The 15,286-nt window shown below is 63.2% G+C and overlaps 2 protein-coding genes across 5 annotated transcripts; one reads left to right on the top strand and one right to left on the bottom strand.

Moving 5' to 3' along the window:
- Positions 1 to 1,188: 1,188 nt before the first annotated feature.
- On the bottom strand, positions 1,189 to 5,048 carry MRPL55 (mitochondrial ribosomal protein L55). 2 transcript variants are annotated; one of them, XM_046667603.1, is made up of 4 exons: positions 4,899 to 5,048; positions 4,081 to 4,171; positions 1,767 to 1,968; positions 1,189 to 1,407 (listed from the first exon to the last, which is right to left on the bottom strand). In XM_046667603.1, the coding sequence occupies exons 2-4, from the start codon at positions 4,104 to 4,106 to the stop codon at positions 1,258 to 1,260; spliced, it is 378 nt and encodes a 125-aa protein (XP_046523559.1). In that variant the 5' UTR covers positions 4,107 to 4,171; positions 4,899 to 5,048; the 3' UTR covers positions 1,189 to 1,257. The 2 variants fall into 2 exon arrangements, with proteins under 2 accessions (XP_046523559.1, XP_046523560.1); XM_046667604.1 differs by having other exon boundaries at positions 4,081 to 4,168; positions 4,899 to 5,036.
- Positions 5,049 to 5,151: 103 nt separating this feature from the next.
- Positions 5,152 to 13,611, top strand: GUK1 (guanylate kinase 1). 3 transcript variants are annotated; one of them, XM_046667599.1, is made up of 8 exons: positions 5,152 to 5,346; positions 11,093 to 11,206; positions 11,407 to 11,448; positions 11,767 to 11,995; positions 12,762 to 12,900; positions 12,985 to 13,069; positions 13,189 to 13,274; positions 13,373 to 13,611. In XM_046667599.1, exons 1-8 carry the CDS (start codon positions 5,286 to 5,288, stop codon positions 13,406 to 13,408), a joined length of 792 nt encoding a protein of 263 aa, XP_046523555.1. In that variant the 5' UTR covers positions 5,152 to 5,285; the 3' UTR covers positions 13,409 to 13,611. The 3 variants fall into 3 exon arrangements, with proteins under 3 accessions (XP_046523555.1, XP_046523557.1, XP_046523556.1); XM_046667601.1 differs by having other exon boundaries at positions 5,189 to 5,346; positions 11,899 to 11,995; XM_046667600.1 differs by lacking the exon at positions 5,152 to 5,346 and adding an exon at positions 5,396 to 5,792.
- The last annotated feature ends 1,675 nt before the right edge of the window (positions 13,612 to 15,286 follow it).

The following is a 15,286-nucleotide window of genomic DNA, read 5'->3' as shown; positions in this document are numbered from 1 at the left end:
CAGTCTCGCCCACTGCTAGATCCCCACAGTGGCCCTGCACTCATGGCTGTGCCCCCACCTTGAGCAGTCTGCCTTGCCGTCTTTAACAAGCATCATGAACAATCTGGTCCTGAACAGCAAGTGGTCCTGAACCACTGCTGGGCGTCTCCCCCAGAGGTGAATGGGGGGTGGCAGCTGAAGGGATGAGGGCTCCAGGGAGGTCTTCCAAGTGGGAATGAGGCAAGAACTGCAGGAGGGATGTCCCTGAGCAGGTGAGAGCAGTGATGGGAGGGCCGGCAAAGCCTGGAGGGCACAGACGCAGGGGCAGTGGATGTCCCCATGCAGCTGCACATGGCTGCTGTGCTCAGTGGACCAGCAGGACTTGGGCTGCAGGAGGAGTCCAGAGGTGGGGGCTCAGCCCAGCATCCTTCGCCGCCAACAGAGATGAGATGCAGTCACCTCCCACAGGCTGCTGGCTCCTGCCTCCCTGGTTGTGTCTGGAACGCTGTCCCGACTGTCTACATGGCGGTGACCTGCAATGGGCTCTCAAACTTACAAGAACAAGCCTGACAACCAGGTCCCACGATCAACACCCCAGGCCTGGCTGGGGCAGCTGCACTTAGAAAGGTTGGGAGTTACCCCCTCAGGTCTTGCAGGAAGCCCAGCCAGGGTGAAACCGACCCTTGGAACAAAAAGTCTTGAGGGGACCGTGGAAGGCTGGCTCATTGCAGCTTGCAGTGGGCTGCAAACTGAGCAGAGTTAACCACAGGGGCTGGCGGCTTCCCTTGGCCCCTCTGACGGGGAGCAGTTTCTGGCTGTGTCCCAGGTAGGGCTGAGGGAGCCCAGGGAGGGACAGGGCAGGCCAGCTGCAGGCTGGGCAGGGCATCCTTGGATCCCAGATACCCTACTTCTCCCACCCACTTCCCACAGCCGCTGTACCTGGCCAAGAGAGCCCCAAGTGCCCTGAGGCTGAAGGTAGCACTGGGGGCAAGAGGGAGCTGACTCAGGGTCGCGGGCGCTTCCTGCAAAGGGAAGAGCACCCATCACCTCAGTCTCATTTCTCTTATGTCGATGGCTCACGTGCCCTTTGGGCTTCATCCTAAAACCACGAACTGACCCAATACTAGGCCCTCTAGTTGGCTGAGTCACAGAGAGCCCCCTTGGGGCTGGGGCCAGGGCACACAAGAAAGAAAGACAGGCAGAGGCAGCTTCCTGGACACATGATTTAAAGACATGCCCCCTCCAGTGTCCCCAGGCCAGGGCAGCTTGCAGGAGTGGTCACTTTTTGGTCCAAAACCGCTTGTACCGCTCCACGTCAAAGTCATCAGCAAGCTCTGGCTGCTGCTCCTTCTCTCTGAGCTGGGCCTCGCGTTTCCGGAAGCGTGCCCGCCTCTCCTCCGGGGACAGCGCGTCCAGGTCCACAGGCATCTGCAGGGAGGGCAGGCGGGCACCAGGATATGCTCCTGTGTCTCCTGTTCTCCTCCAACGCAGGAGTCAGGGTCAGGAGGCCTGTGGGGTTTTCTCTCCCTTCGAAGCTTTGACTCTTTAAAGAAACTTTTTCTGCTTGTGCTTCCAGGACTTGGTTTTTTTAAATGCACAGCTCCCTGTTGCTGTGCTACCTCAGTGTGTGGAGTAAGCACCAAGACCGCCTCCTCCCTCTTCAAATAATCCTTGTTCATGCAACAATCCTGCTCCATGACCCATGCCCCCCCACCGCCCCGTCCAGCTGTGAGGTTTCAAGCCCACTAGGACCTGCACCCCAAGGAATGCAAGGGAGGGACGCTTACCCCCAGCATCCGTCGAGGCTCCCGGTAGCGGATGTGGATGGTGGAGCCGTCCTGCTTGACCAGGAGCACAGGGTAGAGGCGTGCGTAGGTCTGCCGGCGTACGCGTGTAAGCGAGGCTCTGCTGCTGTCAGCCCTCCAGGAGGACGTGTGCAGGTGGCGGCCCGTGGGGGTGGCCCCTGTCACCGCACACTGCCACAGGAGGCTGCAGACACACATACACTGGTCAGTGGCTAGTGCTCGGACCACAGCGCCCATGTGGCCCAGGCCAACCAGCTCCTATGGGGACAACTGGGGACCCAGGCTGGGGCAGGATGTGGTCAGAGCAGCTCCTCCACCACATCCAGGAAGAGGCCACGTGGTGAGCACATGAAGCTCCCAGACGGCAGAGAACAGAGGTGGACAGCTGTCTCCAGTCACGCTGGACCATGCAGCTCAGGAGCTGCATACAAGCGTGGAGAAGAAAACTGACTTCTGGGAGAATGCAGACCCGGCATCATGGGCTGAACATTTGTGTCCCCCAGATTTTTGAGTGTTGAAGCCCTGACCCCCAATGAGATGGCGTCCCCCAGGAGGGGGCCTTTGGGAGGTGATTAAGGTTAGATGAGGTCACAAGAGTGGGCCCCCAGGGTGGGACTGTTGCCCTCATAAGAGAAAAAACCAGAAATTGTTTTCTTTGCTGTATGAAGATACAAGGCAGCTGTCTGCAAAGCAGGAAAAGACCTCACCAGAACCTGACCCTGGTGGTGCCCCGATCTAAGACCTCCAGCCTCTGGAACTGTGGGAGATAAGCCACTTGGCTTGCAGCTTCTGTTGGGGCAGCCTGAACAGACCAAGACACCCAGAGTGCTCTTGGCTTCTGAATGTGGCAGACACTGGCCCTCCCACACATGGCACAGCACGTGCTCTGAGGGAATAGGAGATGACAAGGCGAGACGGCCCTGTTCACACTGCTCTGTCCAGACACGTGTCCCTGCACCTGTCTCTTGCCTACCTGGGGCCTCATCCTGGCCTTGCCGTGACCCCAAAGTCCCTTCCAGCCTGCTTTCATGCAAACGTGGATTCACACCCCCAGGCTATTCATACCCACAGTATGGGTTTGGGGAAAAACATGTCTGAACGATTGCCAAAACTCCCTAGAATTGTTGGGCACTCCAGAAGTCGCCTCACTCCCCCAGCATTCTTTTGGACACCCATGGCAGACAGGTGTCCTGAATACTTGCCACGTGTCTCCCCTCTACATCATGTGGGCAGTCAGGTCCAGCACAGACCATCCCAATGGCCTCCTGCCTGGTCCCCGCTGCCACTCTAATCGAGTCCTCGTACTCTGCAGTGATTCTAAAGCCCACTGCTCACACACTTCAGCAGCTCTCACCTGGCTTTCAGGACCTCTCCCTCCGCAAGGCAGCCTGCCCAAGCACAGAGCCCCAACCTTTGGTGGAGCTCCTGCACTGCCCATCTCTAGTATTTCCCAGACAACACCTTGGGCTGAGGGCTCATCTCCTCCACTAGACCTCAATGGCCTTGGGGCAAAGAACCGCATCCTGTTTGCTGTGAAGTCCCAGATGCCTAGCTGAGCACTCAATAAATCTTGGCAAAATGAATCCAGTCCCCTTCCTCAGAAGTGAGAGAAGAGAAGAAAGGGGGGGCTCCAGCGCCAGATGAGCCTGCAGTGAGCCGGGCAGGGCCCTTGCCTGAGCAGTGCCAGAGAGCCCAGGCACAGCCACTCCCCAGAACGTGGGCTCAGTCTCGGGGGCTTCCAGGAGGGACTAAAGCCGACCTCTGGGGAGACAGCGGATGTTCTCCCACCATAACAGTGATTCCACGTGCACCCTTCCCAGGATGAGGCCTGCCCCATTTCACACTAACCTATGGCTCTAGGAGCCACAACCCTCTCCTCACGTTCCACAAAACAACACCAGCTCTGCACTCCTTCTCTTTTCTGGCAGCGCTGTCCTTCTCGTTCTGGGTAAGCCAAGAGGCGAGGGGAACAGGCGGGTGGAGAGGCAGTTCTGGTGGGAACAGCAGGAAGGCTGTGGCTTCCTCCAGGGACCCAGAGCCTGTTAGGCTGCAGACCCTGAAGAGGAAGGTGACCACCTCCACTACTGTCTGTCTGGTGTTAGGTACTCACTCGCTTTTGTTCTTTCCTCTATAGCCTGTCAGAGTGTCTACATGTAGGCACTCATCTGTGTTGTCCAGATGGAAACACGGGCTCAGGTGGCTTCCCTGAGGGAGCACAGCCCTAAGGCTCCTGAGTCAGCACTCCCATGAGTGGCCCCATGACAGCGATCCCGGGGGCCTGGAAGTCTGTTCTTACCGAAGCAGGCTGCCGGCGGCCGCCATTCCTCCCGAGAGCCCCTGCCACAGGCGGAGGCCCAGGCTCAGTCACTGGCCCAGTGTGCGACCTGCTGGGAAAGGAAACAACACATTTTTAAAAAGTAGCCTTTCCATTTAATTGTTTCTCATCAAACCCCAGCTGTGAGCGAAGCCACACACCTGAGCACGTCCCCAGCAGATGTGGTACCACGGGGTCATCACCAGCCCTTCCCAGCAACATATTAGGCTGTCGGCCCAGCGTGGCTTAGAATCACCTGTGGGACGCACAGGCCCTAACCCCAGACTCTGACTCAGGAGACCTGTGCCAGGGCCCGGCCCACTCGGGCTGGTCACCAAGTCAGGGAAGCCGCTCTGAGGGTGACCCGCACCGCCAACGGGGAGACTGGCTCTCACTGTTTCCCAAAGTCATTTAGTGCTCCCAAAACCCAGGGAGGTAGAATTACGAAAGGGGAGCCGAGGCCAAGCCTGGCCCTACTAGGCCCTGACTCTCAGGGAAGCGTCCGTGCCGAGTTCTCCGCGGGGACAGCCAGGAGGTTCTGAGGTCTCGGACACTGAGACTGCGCGAAACCAGCCCTCCCGGCAGACCCGGGCAAGTTTGCCCGGGCGCCCGCTCTCTGTCTGGGCAGGGCGGCTGCAGGCCTCCCTCCGCCGCGGGAGGCGACTCGACCGGAAGACGAAACGTTGTGACCCTCCCCAGAGGATGCCCACCCATCCTCTCGCCCTCGGAGCCGGCGGCGGGGCCCGACCCTCTCTTGGGGGAGCCCTCCCCGCCCGCGCGACGGCCTTCCCTGCACAGACCTGCCACGCTCACTGAGCCCCGGAGCGGCCGAGAGGACCAGCCCGGCCGCCACGGGCCGAGCGGGAGTGGGACTGGCCACAGGCGCGCACAGGGTCACCGCCGTCTCAGCTCCCGCTCCTCCTGCGGCGTCGCTGCGTCGCGCTGTGTTGACGTACGGCCCCGAGGGGCGGGGCGAGGTCAGCGCGGCGTGACGTAGGACTAAAGAGGCAGTGCGGGGCTGGCGCGGCGCTGACGTACATCCTCGCGGGCGCCAGCGAGCCGGCGCGACAGTGACGTAAGCCCCGAGGGCGGAAGCGATCCGGCGCGGCGCTGTGACGCCAACCGGCGAGCGGAGGCGGGCGGGCGCGGCGCCATGACGTAGTCCCCGCGGGCGGTGGCGCCCCCTCATGCTGCGGCGCCCGCTGGCCGGGCTGGCGGCGGCCGCCCTGGGCCGGGCTGCCTCGGACGGTGAGTGGTGGCCCTCCGGCGTGGCGGAGGCCCGAGCTCGCGGGCTGGATCGCCGGGTGGGCGCCCCCGCTCGCGGGTTGGGGGGGTGCGTGGGGCCATGCGCGAGGCCTGCGCTCCTGCTAGCCGCGACACGGCCGCGCGCCCCTGGGTTCCCGGGGCTCCTCCCGGGAGCAGAGCGGGCACGAGGCGGCCCGCGCGCGTGCTCGCAGAGGGGCGTGACCCTGCGGACGCCGCTTCGTGCGCCGCCGGGCGCCTTCGTGGGCGCGTTTCTTACGGAGATTAGGAGCCGCGTCCCGGTGTCAGTCCTCGAAGCGTAGGACGTTCTCGGGGCACGCGGAGCTCCAGACAGCCTGAGAACCCCGCAGCCCGAGGACTTCATGCTGGATACCCTTGGACCGTGCAGGATGCGGAGGGGCGGAGAGTGGAGCCGCCTGTGCCCCCCCAAGGTGGGCATGGCGCAGAGCCAAAACCCCCGGGTATCGGGGTTCCAAAGGCCTTTAGGTGGCTGCCTGACGAGCCTGATGTGGCGGTCCCGCGGGGCCGGCCAATTCGTGGGGCGTGTGGAAACGTGTGGTGTCTTCCCCGAGCTCAAAGCGTGCAGCAGAGACAGCAATTGGGAAAACCTGTCGGTGGTCCAGCTCTCGCGTCAGCTTTGGTCCGCTGCAGATTGTAAACCCAGAGGGTCCTGGGTAGGTGGAGCTGGCTGCTCTGAGCGCCCCGGGGACTGGTGCGGGTTCCTGGCAAGCCTCGTGGCCCAGTGCCGCCGAGCAGTGCAGACGCGAGTGCGCAGCCTAAGAGCGTCGTTGGTGGCAGGCTTGCCTGACTCGTGGGTGTGGTCAGTGATGGTCAGCTTGCCTGAGGCCCAGAGATGGTAGTCTAGGGTTGCTGGAGCTGCCTCTCTGTTCTTAAACGTCTTTCTGGGAGCAGTGAGAGGGAGCAGCCTCTTTCCAGGTGCTGATTCTGGTAGGAGCAGGTGGATGTGCCACCTCACCTATTTTCAGTGTGGTTTTATGCAGGGAAGAGGAGAGTGGAAGCTGAGGCGGTAGTAGACCAACATGATGTGGGGCCCACAGGTCGGGAGGAGGGAGGCAAGACAACCTTGTGGTGAGCCTCGGCGAGTCACCTGGGCGGCATGCTCACGTGAGTATGGACTTTTGTGACACCCACTCGGGCCTCCCAGGTCTTGGCTTGTTGTGAGGGACCCTGAACTTTCTCCTGCACCTGGGGAGGGACCCAGGACCGGTGTGGTTTCCTGTCTGACCACTGACAAGTGGAACTTCCTGCCAGCTGAGCCCTCACTCTGTCCCTGCACACAGAGCAGCCCACACACGACCCAGCTCAGCACCACACATGAGAGGTACCGTCTGCCTGGCCTTTGCTTTAGGTTCTGAGTTTGTGTCCACCCAGCCCTTGATCTCTGGCTGGGACAGGTGGGATCAGCAGTTTCCCTGAGCAGCAGATTCTGGGTGTTCTGACAGAAGACGCGCTTCCTTTTCAGGAACCAAAGTTCTCACCTAAACTCTGTTTTTTTTGTGACGCCCTAAACTGTTATCCTGCATCATCTGTGGTACGTTCAGGGGTAGCTCGGAAACATGTCCGGAAGATCTGAGGAAGCTCAGAAAGGAAGGGGGTGTTGTGATGTGGTTGGCAGTGGAGGGAGGTGACCCCAGCCCACGAGGAGGAAAGGGAGAGCAGTGCAGGGACTGCAGTGCCCCTGTAGTCAGGCTCTGGGTCCCTCCCTGACCCTGCCCTTGCCGGGCTTGGTTTCCCCGGAGTCCCTGCCCGTGCCTCAGTTTCTTCTCTGAGTCTCTTCTGGTCTCTGCATGTGCTGGGCCTCTGTTTTCTTTTTCTGTGAGAGCTAGGGGCCTGGACTCCTTCCCGCCCTGTGGTTCTCATGCCCTGGTCTCCTCCTCCTCCTCATGCTCTCTGCTCTTTCTCGTGAAGTCAGAGCTGAGGACTTCCTGCAGGATCATATCCTGGTTCTTCTCCTTGGTGAGAAGAGATGCAGACACAGCCGTGCAGTGCCCTGACAGGCTCAGGTCCTCCTCGGGTGGCTTCTTCCTGTGCTTTAGAGGGCCCTGCTTTCTCTCTGCTACAGTGCAGTCCTTGCCCCGCTGTGGGGAGGAAGTGAGGAGCAAATTGCTGGCTGCTTTGTGCCTGTCCCATCTCAAGCCACTCCCGAAGGCTAAGTGGTTTCTCAGGGTCACTTGGCTGGGACATGTCCCACACAAGGCGCCCTGTGGCCAGGGCCAGGGTGTTTCTCCTGCCCCACCCGGCCTGTGTGGGGCGTAGGGCACAACTGGCCATCCTGGCCCAGATCCGTGGCTTGTGCTTTACAAGAGGCTGGCAGGACTTGACTCTTTCTCCTCTGTGTTCTCTGTGGCTGTGCCTTGTCTTGCTGTCCAGTGGAGGAGTGGGGATGGAGGTGGGGGTGGTGGCAGCACCTGGCTCTCAGGTAGGACAGGGTAGGACAGCTGGTAGAAAGCAGAAGAACGAGATTCTGCCCCCAAACAGGAAGCACTTGAGGAAAGCCGCCCAGAACTGCTCAGGGAGCTCCTTATGAGGGGTGCCAGCACAGAGCATTCTGGAGCACGGGCTCACGCCAGCAGACTCCTATGGAAGTCACTTGCGTCCCAGATCCTTGCTGCAGTCTTTGTGAGTTTTCTGATTTCTCTTCAGGCAGCTGGGGCTTGGGGTTGTGGGATAAGCAACGAGTAGAAGACACAGGACTCTCCTGGCTGGATGATCCTTCTGACCTGCACGTTCCAGTCAGTTCTGCCAGGCACTGGGACCAAGGTCAGGCCCAGCAGTGTCCAGTGCACTTGAGGATCACTGCGGCCACTAGGCCTGGAGCTCTGTCCCGTGCTGCGTGCTTTGTCGAAGATGGTTCTAGTGCGGGCGCTGTCTCTATGGTCACTGGATGGAGCCCTGTCCCCAGCACTCCCGGTGCACCTTTCACAGGGCCAGGCCGCCCCATGTGGGCTGTGTGGTGTGGGCCCTTGTGCTGGGCAAGCCGACCTCAGGGAGCAACTCTGCTTGTGGGCCCCATGGGGGCAGGACTCAGCATAGACGCCTTCAGCCGGGCCCAAGCCCACTCAACCCCACCACCGCAGGACAGCGGTACCAGGCGGTTGTCCCCCACCACAGCACGTCAACAATGGTATAGCCCTTGGAGGAGGGTTGGCACTGGGGAGGCCTGGGGCTGGGCCTGAGGGGCAGGCGGCGGCACAGGAGGGCACCCCGTGGAAGCAGACTGGGGGCCATGGCAATCCAGAGCTAGGAGGGAGTGAGCACTGCGCTCTCAGCCGATGCCGTATGTGGACACTGCTCCTCACTGCGCTGTGCAGGGGAGGGATGGCAGCCAGCCAGCATCGAGGTGCACGGTTAGGAGTGAGCACACGCAGCCTGCCCCAAGAGGCTGTCAGGTGCTGGGACTTCCGTGTGGCGTTTGGTCCTGAGCGAGGGTGTGTCTTCCTTGTGTAGGTGTGCAGCCTCTGGATAGCTGCGGCCAAGAGCTTTGGCCGAAACTGCAGGGTGGGGGACTGGGCACGGACCGCCAGAGAAGCGTGTAGGGTCCGACCGGCGTTGTCTGGGAGCAGTCTTGGGGAAGGAGCACTGGGCTCTGCTGGTGCGGCTGCAGAGTGCTTGTGGGGGTGCCCGGGTGCACGGAGGAGTGCAGCGTTCTTGAGGGCTTCTGCACAGGCCCCAGCAGGGATGTCCTTGCAAAAGTGCCTCCCCATGCGGTCCCCAGTCAGGATCCCTTTGCATCCTCCACTCCCTAGAAGTGGACACCCCGAATTGGGTCCGGGGACCCCAGCCGCACCCACCGGGTTGAGGTTGTGCTCTGTGAGTGAGGCTCTGGCAGGCCCACTGGTCCACCTCCCCGTGTCTGCTCCGGGCTGCTCTTCCCTCCTCCTGGAGGAGCTGGTGTTCCTGCAGCACCGACACTGCCAAGGCCTGAGGGTCTGCCTGGTGCGGGGTGTGGAGGTATGTGCTGCAGTGGCGGCTCAGCGCCGTCTGAAGCGGGTAGTGCGGGGCGCACACCAGTGCCCTTGGCCTCTTTGCGGGGCGCTCTAGGAGCAGCAGCCCTCTTAGGGACCTGGGGCCCGGTCCTCTCCTCTGCCCTCCCGCATCCCTGCCCCCACCCCACTCCGCTCTCCAGCTCCCCAGTCATTCTGGGGAGTGGGCGGGGTCCATGGACCTCAGTCCTGCAGGAGGAGAGGCTCTGGGCAGGGCCACGGCTGGAGAGGGTCTCTCCTCGGGCCCTCAAGGGGAGGGGCTGCACTCTGCTGGCAGAGCTGGGTACAGGCGGGTGCAGGTGTGAGTGTGGCAAGTGTGCACAAATGTGTGTGGTGTGTGCACATGCTGTGTGTGCGCATGAGTGTGTGTACGTGTGGTGTGCAAGCACATGGGGCGTGTGGTGTTGGTGTGTGGATGTGTGCAATGGCACACGTGTCTAGGTGGGAAAGCTGGGACGCCAGAACGGGGTTTGTCCGTCGGGCTGGTGGCTGGGTACAGACAACATGCTCTTGTGTCAGGAAGCTTGGAAGAGGCAGAGGAGCTCAGAGAAGGTCACTCAGAGGTGATGCTGAGAGCCATGTCCCTCTGGGTCCCTTCCTCCTGCGTCTCGAGCAGGGGATCGCATCTGTTCCTGGGACATGTGTGTGGTGTGACGGCCCCAGAATAGCGGTGCTTTAGCGAGATTATCCGGGTTGGCCTACATCGAGGATTAGGAAAGCATGCCTGCCCGGGGGCGTCCCTCCTGGGCCCCTCCACGGGTCTGCTGGCCACAGACTGCACCTTGGAGACCTCCTGCACCCCAGGCAGCCCTGCGGGACCTGGCCAGCCTGGGGAGCTGCTCCAGCTCACCGTACACCCTACCAGGGTCTCCCTCTGGGACAGGGTGCGCCCCATCCCCCTGCCTCTCCCCCAGCGTGGTGTCCGCCTCAATTCCCGCCTCCTGAGGCTCACAGCACCCTGCCCCAGAGTCTGTACCTGGCCTTTGGCCCATCATGCTCACGTGGCTGGGTTTCAAGGCGAGAAGCAGCCCTCCCTCTGGGCGCTGAGTGGCAGGGTTGGGTGCCCTGGGAGGGGCTTGGTGCTCAGAGCCCAGAGCAGGCAGGGATTACCACCTACCCTGGCTCATCCAGAGCAGCTCCGAGCTGAGCACCGAGGTGGGTCCTGTGTGGGAGCACTGGGGGTGGGCAGGCTGGCGCTGTGCTGACACCCCCCGAGCGCCCCTGCTCCTCCCACCCTCAGTGTCATAGCCTGTGGCAGGTGTCTGAGCCCTGTGCTGTGGGCTGGGGCGTGGCCTCTGCTGCCCTCCTGCTGGCTTCCCAGCACCTGAGTGTCAGAGAGGTCGGTCAGCAAGCTGTGGTCCTTTGAGGTCAGCCCCCTGCTTCTGATGGAAGTTCCCAGAACAGGGCTGTGGTTCCTCTGATCTTGACTGAGGCTACCTCTGGGGCGTGGTGCCAGGAAACACAGGATGGAGACCCAGACATGGCCCTCCAGGAGCCGAGGGCGGGTTCGGAGTGGACGGTCCGGGGAGGCACCGGGTGGCTGGGCTGTTAGCGGGAGTATCCAAGGGGAGGTGCAGCCCAGCCTGAGTCCAGCTCAGCCAACTGCCTGGCTCTGCCCGGTTCCTGGGGTGAGCCGTGGCGACGGAGGGGAAGCCCGCAGCTGCCCACCCACTTCCACAGGGAGTGGGTCCTGCCATCCCGCTGAGGCTTGCCCCCCTTGTCTACAGGGATGTCGGGACCAAGGCCCGTGGTCCTGAGCGGGCCGTCCGGGGCCGGGAAGAGCACCCTGTTGAAGAGGCTCCTGCAGGAGCACGGCAGTGTCTTCGGCTTCAGCGTGTCCCGTGAGGCCCCGGGGCAGGGAGAAGGGCCTGCAAGGGTCTCGGGGGTGCTGGGGTGGGGCCGGGGCCAGGCCTCTGCTGACCTGCCCTGGAGGCCCTCACACCCGTGGGTGACAGGAGCCAGGCCCAGTCCTGAGCCGGGCCCAGGGGTGGGACGTGTGGGCTCTGGGTGTCCCGGCTCAGTCATGGATGCTTGTTCCTAGACACGACAAGGAACCCGCGGCCGGGAGAGGAGAACGGCAAAGGTGAGCTCACCCGGTGGCCCTTGCCCGCCTGGGTCTGGAGCCACCCCCTGCCAGCAGTGGGATGCACCAGGCCTCTGGGGCCTCATCTTCCCATTGATGGATGGTCCCTCCCCAAAGGTGGATGGGCTTCCTTAGGCAGCAGGCTTCAGAGCACATGCCTGGCCAAGTCCATGTGGGAGGCCAGGCAGGGGCCCTGATACAGCAGAGGTGCTGCGGGGCATTTTCCTTAGCATGCTGGCTGCCCTCTACAAGGCCATGCAGTTGAGTCATAGCTGTGTGTCATTTGGAGCTCTCTGACATCACAAGCATCTTCTCTAGTCTTAGTAGGGCTTCTGATCCTGCCTGATGCACAGCACAGAAGTCTCTGCAGCCTCCCCGGTGGCAGCCGGTGGTCTCCAGTCCTGGTGTCCTGGCTGTGGGCAGCCTCGAGCAGCTCTTCCTCCTTTGCAGATTACTACTTTGTGACAAGGGAGGTGATGCAGCGGGACATTGCCGCTGGTGATTTTATCGAGCACGCTGAGTTCTCAGGAAACCTATACGGGACCAGGTGGGCCGCACCCCAGTCCTCCTCCCAGACCTCTTGGGGACCTGGCATCAGCAGGCCTGGGCCAGGGTCTCTCCGTGGCCTGGGGCAGAGAGGGGCTTCTCTCTACCGGCTGTCTGGACAGTCAGGCGAGGGACCCAGCCCTGCCAGTGGTCACGTTGGGCAGCAGTCGGCTCAGGGCACCCCTCCTGACCCAGCCTCACCTGGTGTGTGGCGGGGACTCAGGCCCTGGGCCTCACAGGGCTGCAGGCCACACTGCAGCCCCTCCCCTCCAGCCAGTGGACCCCCAGAGCAGGACCTAGCAGCTCCTCCCCCTGGCTGGCAAGGCCGGAGCGGCGCCTCAGCACATACAGCCCGGCACAGCTGTGTGCAGCCTGTCCCCCAGCCTCCTGTGGACCCTGCGTGCTCAGCCCCAGGTGCAGCTGCTAGGGGCGGTGGCCCCTCAGGCAGTCACTAGGGCCTCTGCTCTCCTTCGACGACAGGTGCCCAGGAGCCTTGGGCTGCACAATGACAGCCAGGTCCTCCTGCTCCTCCTCACCATCGCCCCAGCCACCAGGGACTCCACGTTCAAAGGGGGCTCAGGGAGTCCTGTTGGAAACAGAACAGACGCTGGGGGCAGAGTGGTCCCCTGCAGGCGTCCCCAGACAGGCCAGAGCTGGATAGGGGAGGCAGGACCCCAGAGACAGGCAGTGATGATTCTGCTGAGGCTTTTGGAGGCTATGAGGGTCCAAGGAGCCCCCGCTGAGCAGCTCCTCCTGCTGTCCCCCAGCAAAGCGGCCGTACGGGCCGTACAGGCCATGAACCGCATCTGCATCCTGGATGTGGACCTGCAGGGCGTGCGCAACATCAAGAAGACTGACCTGCGGCCCATCTACATCTTCGTGCAGCCGCCCTCACTGGAAGTCCTGGTGAGATGGGGCCTGTGGGGGCGGGGGGCGGGAACCCATGGAGTGTGTGGGCCAGGGGCCAGGCTCTGACCCCTTCTGTCTCAGGAGCAGCGGCTGCGGCAGCGGAACACCGAGACGGAGGAGAGCCTGGCCAAGCGGCTGGCCGCCGCGCGGGCTGACATGGAGAGCAGTGAGTGTGGCCAGGGGCCCCGGGCCCTCCCCTGGGGGTAGGGCGGGCACGGCTGGTCCCCAGGAGGGTCCCCCGGCCCTTCTGTCCCCAGAGCCTTCTCTGACCCTGCCCCACCCCAGGCAAGGAGCCGGGCCTGTTTGACTTGGTCATCATCAACGACAGCCTGGACGAGGCCTACCGGACCCTAAGGGAGGCGCTCTCCGAGGTGGGCTCCCTGGGGCTCTGGCGCACTCAGTGGAGCGGGTGGAGCGGGCCGTGGCAGCCCTGGGCAAGGGTGAGATCTCCCTCCTCTTTCTCCGGCAGGAAATCAAAAAGGCCCAGGGGACCGGCCGCTCCTGAAAAGGCTCACGGCCGTCTGCCCAGGCGGCCTGGGGCCTGGTGCCCACCCAGGCGGGTGCTGCGCTCGCCTCAGCTGGGGCCAGGGTGGGTGCTGCCCAGCACTCGCCCCTCACCATGGTGGAGGACCCCTGCTTCCCCGCCCCTGCCCCCTGCCCAGCCCTCCTGTGGGACCTGGCCCCGTTCTAATAAAGAGCTGCTAGTTAGAGTGTCTGTGAGCCCATGCGTCGCGGCCCTGGGCAAGGTAGTGTGGGGCCCCTCCACACCACAGCTGCAGTGGAGCTGCTCCTGAGCTGCACACTCCTCCGCTGGGGCTTCCGCAGCCCGAGCTTCGTGTCAAGGAGACCCATGGGGGCTGCCTTGCCCGTGTCACTGGGTGGCTTCCCCACGGCTGGGCTGCTTCCTGCCTGGAGTCCGGGGGTGGGCACGGAGCGGCTGGGGGAGAAAGGCCTGGGGCTGTGTCCTGCCTCAGCCATCCCCCTCCTGGTCCTTGAGCTGGGCCAGGGTGGCTGAGGGACAGACATTGCTGGCCCAGCAGGGGGCTGAGCCTGCAGAAAATGGGCACTTGTAGGCCTGGCCTGGCCAGATGCTCCAGGAGAGGCCAGTCCAGGGAGGACATGGGGGCCTCTGGTCCTGGGCCAGGAGGCTGTGGGGTCCCTAAGGAGACTCCTCCAAGGGTCAGTGGGGCCACCCATCCTCACAGGCCTTGCAGTGGCGTGCTGTGGTGCCCATGGGCTGCCACTGCATTTCTGGGCTCAAGATGATCCTGGGCCTGGACGGGAGGTGCCCTGTGTGCTAGAGCCTGGCCTGTTCCTTTGCCTCCCCATGTGCCCCTCCAAGGCCGCTCGTCTCAGGCCAGAGCAGTGGGTGGGGTGGGGGGTGGGAGGCAGGGGCATCTGCCCAGCCCTAGCTGGGGCTTCCTGTGCTAGGGCTCAGGAGGATGGTGGATACAGACAGGAGGCGGGCGGCCCAGGCGGAAACAGCCGGGGAGGCTGGGCCCCGTCCAACAGCCCAGATGCACAGAGGAGGCTGGCGGGAGCTGAGCCTAGATGTGGGATGGTGGCAGAGGGATGCTGGACAGCCCCCCAGGCCTGAGGGCAGGTGAAGTGGGGCCCCGCTGCCTCTGACCTGCTGTGCAGCTGGCGGAGGCAGCTTACTTCTCTGGGCCCTGTCCAGCCGCAGGGACAATCAGGGATTCAGACCCCAAGCCTTGAGGGGAACAATGGAGCCTTGAAGGCCCTCCCTCCGCATTGTGCTTGGTGGCGAGAGGTGGCCCGCGGCCGGACTCTGCGCTCAGCTGGGCGCACACCCTCGGGAGGGCCAGTATCCAGCCGGCAGGTGGAAGGGCTCAGAGAGACTCACACTTCCTGGCCTGGAAAAGGTACAGTGTTGCATGGAGACCCTCCCCTCTGGGCCCGGGGTCCCAGCCGTCCAGGCTCGCCTCTCCTAGAACGGTGCATCTCAGGAGATGACAGGTGCTGGGCCTGGCTAGGCCACTGTCTGTTCTGAGGGTCTGTCCATCTCAGGCCCAGTGCCTTCATGGGCAGGCCCTGACTGCTGGGTGTTCGGGCGGCAAGACCTGAGGGAGGAGGAAGAGGCAGAAGTCTGGGCCCCAGCCGCGGGGTTTGTTCAGACCCGGTGGTGAGCAGGAGAAGGGGAGTGCACCCAGCACCGCCCCCAGCAGCTGGGGCCCCTCAGGCGGTGCAGAACCGGCCAGCCCACGCCAGCTAGGCAGCTGCAATGTGTCCAGAGCCTGGGGCCTCGGGCTGCTCAGGCCTGGGGGAGGCTGGGGAGCCCCACCTCCCACACATGGGCAGGTGGCTTGGGTGGGCACACCTGCCTCCTGTCCACGCTGCTCTTGGACCGGTCTCGTCCGGCCTC

This window comes from Equus quagga, chromosome 7 (assembly GCF_021613505.1).
Source record: "Equus quagga isolate Etosha38 chromosome 7, UCLA_HA_Equagga_1.0, whole genome shotgun sequence".
Taxonomy (NCBI): Eukaryota; Metazoa; Chordata; class Mammalia; order Perissodactyla; family Equidae; genus Equus; species Equus quagga.
Note: the sequence above shows the minus strand (reverse complement) of the source record. Positions and strands in the feature narration are given on the sequence as shown.

Bases quoted from the DNA above. Each gene is read 5' to 3' on its own strand.
- GUK1 (XM_046667599.1), top strand. From the start codon at position 5,286: ATGCTGCGGCGCCCGCTGGCCGGGCTGGCGGCGGCCGCCCTGGGCCGG. The intron at 5,347-11,092 runs GTGAGTGGTGGC...CCTTGTCTACAG, and splicing joins GGGCCGGGCTGCCTCGGACG to GGATGTCGGGACCAAGGCCC. The intron at 11,207-11,406 runs GTGAGGCCCCGG...GCTTGTTCCTAG, and splicing joins CTTCGGCTTCAGCGTGTCCC to ACACGACAAGGAACCCGCGG.
- MRPL55 (XM_046667603.1), bottom strand. From the start codon at position 4,106: ATGGCGGCCGCCGGCAGCCTGCTTCG. The intron at 1,969-4,080 runs GTAAGAACAGAC...GTGTGTCTGCAG, and splicing joins GCCGCCGGCAGCCTGCTTCG to CCTCCTGTGGCAGTGTGCGG. The intron at 1,408-1,766 runs GTAAGCGTCCCT...CCCTCCCTGCAG, and splicing joins AGCCTCGACGGATGCTGGGG to ATGCCTGTGGACCTGGACGC.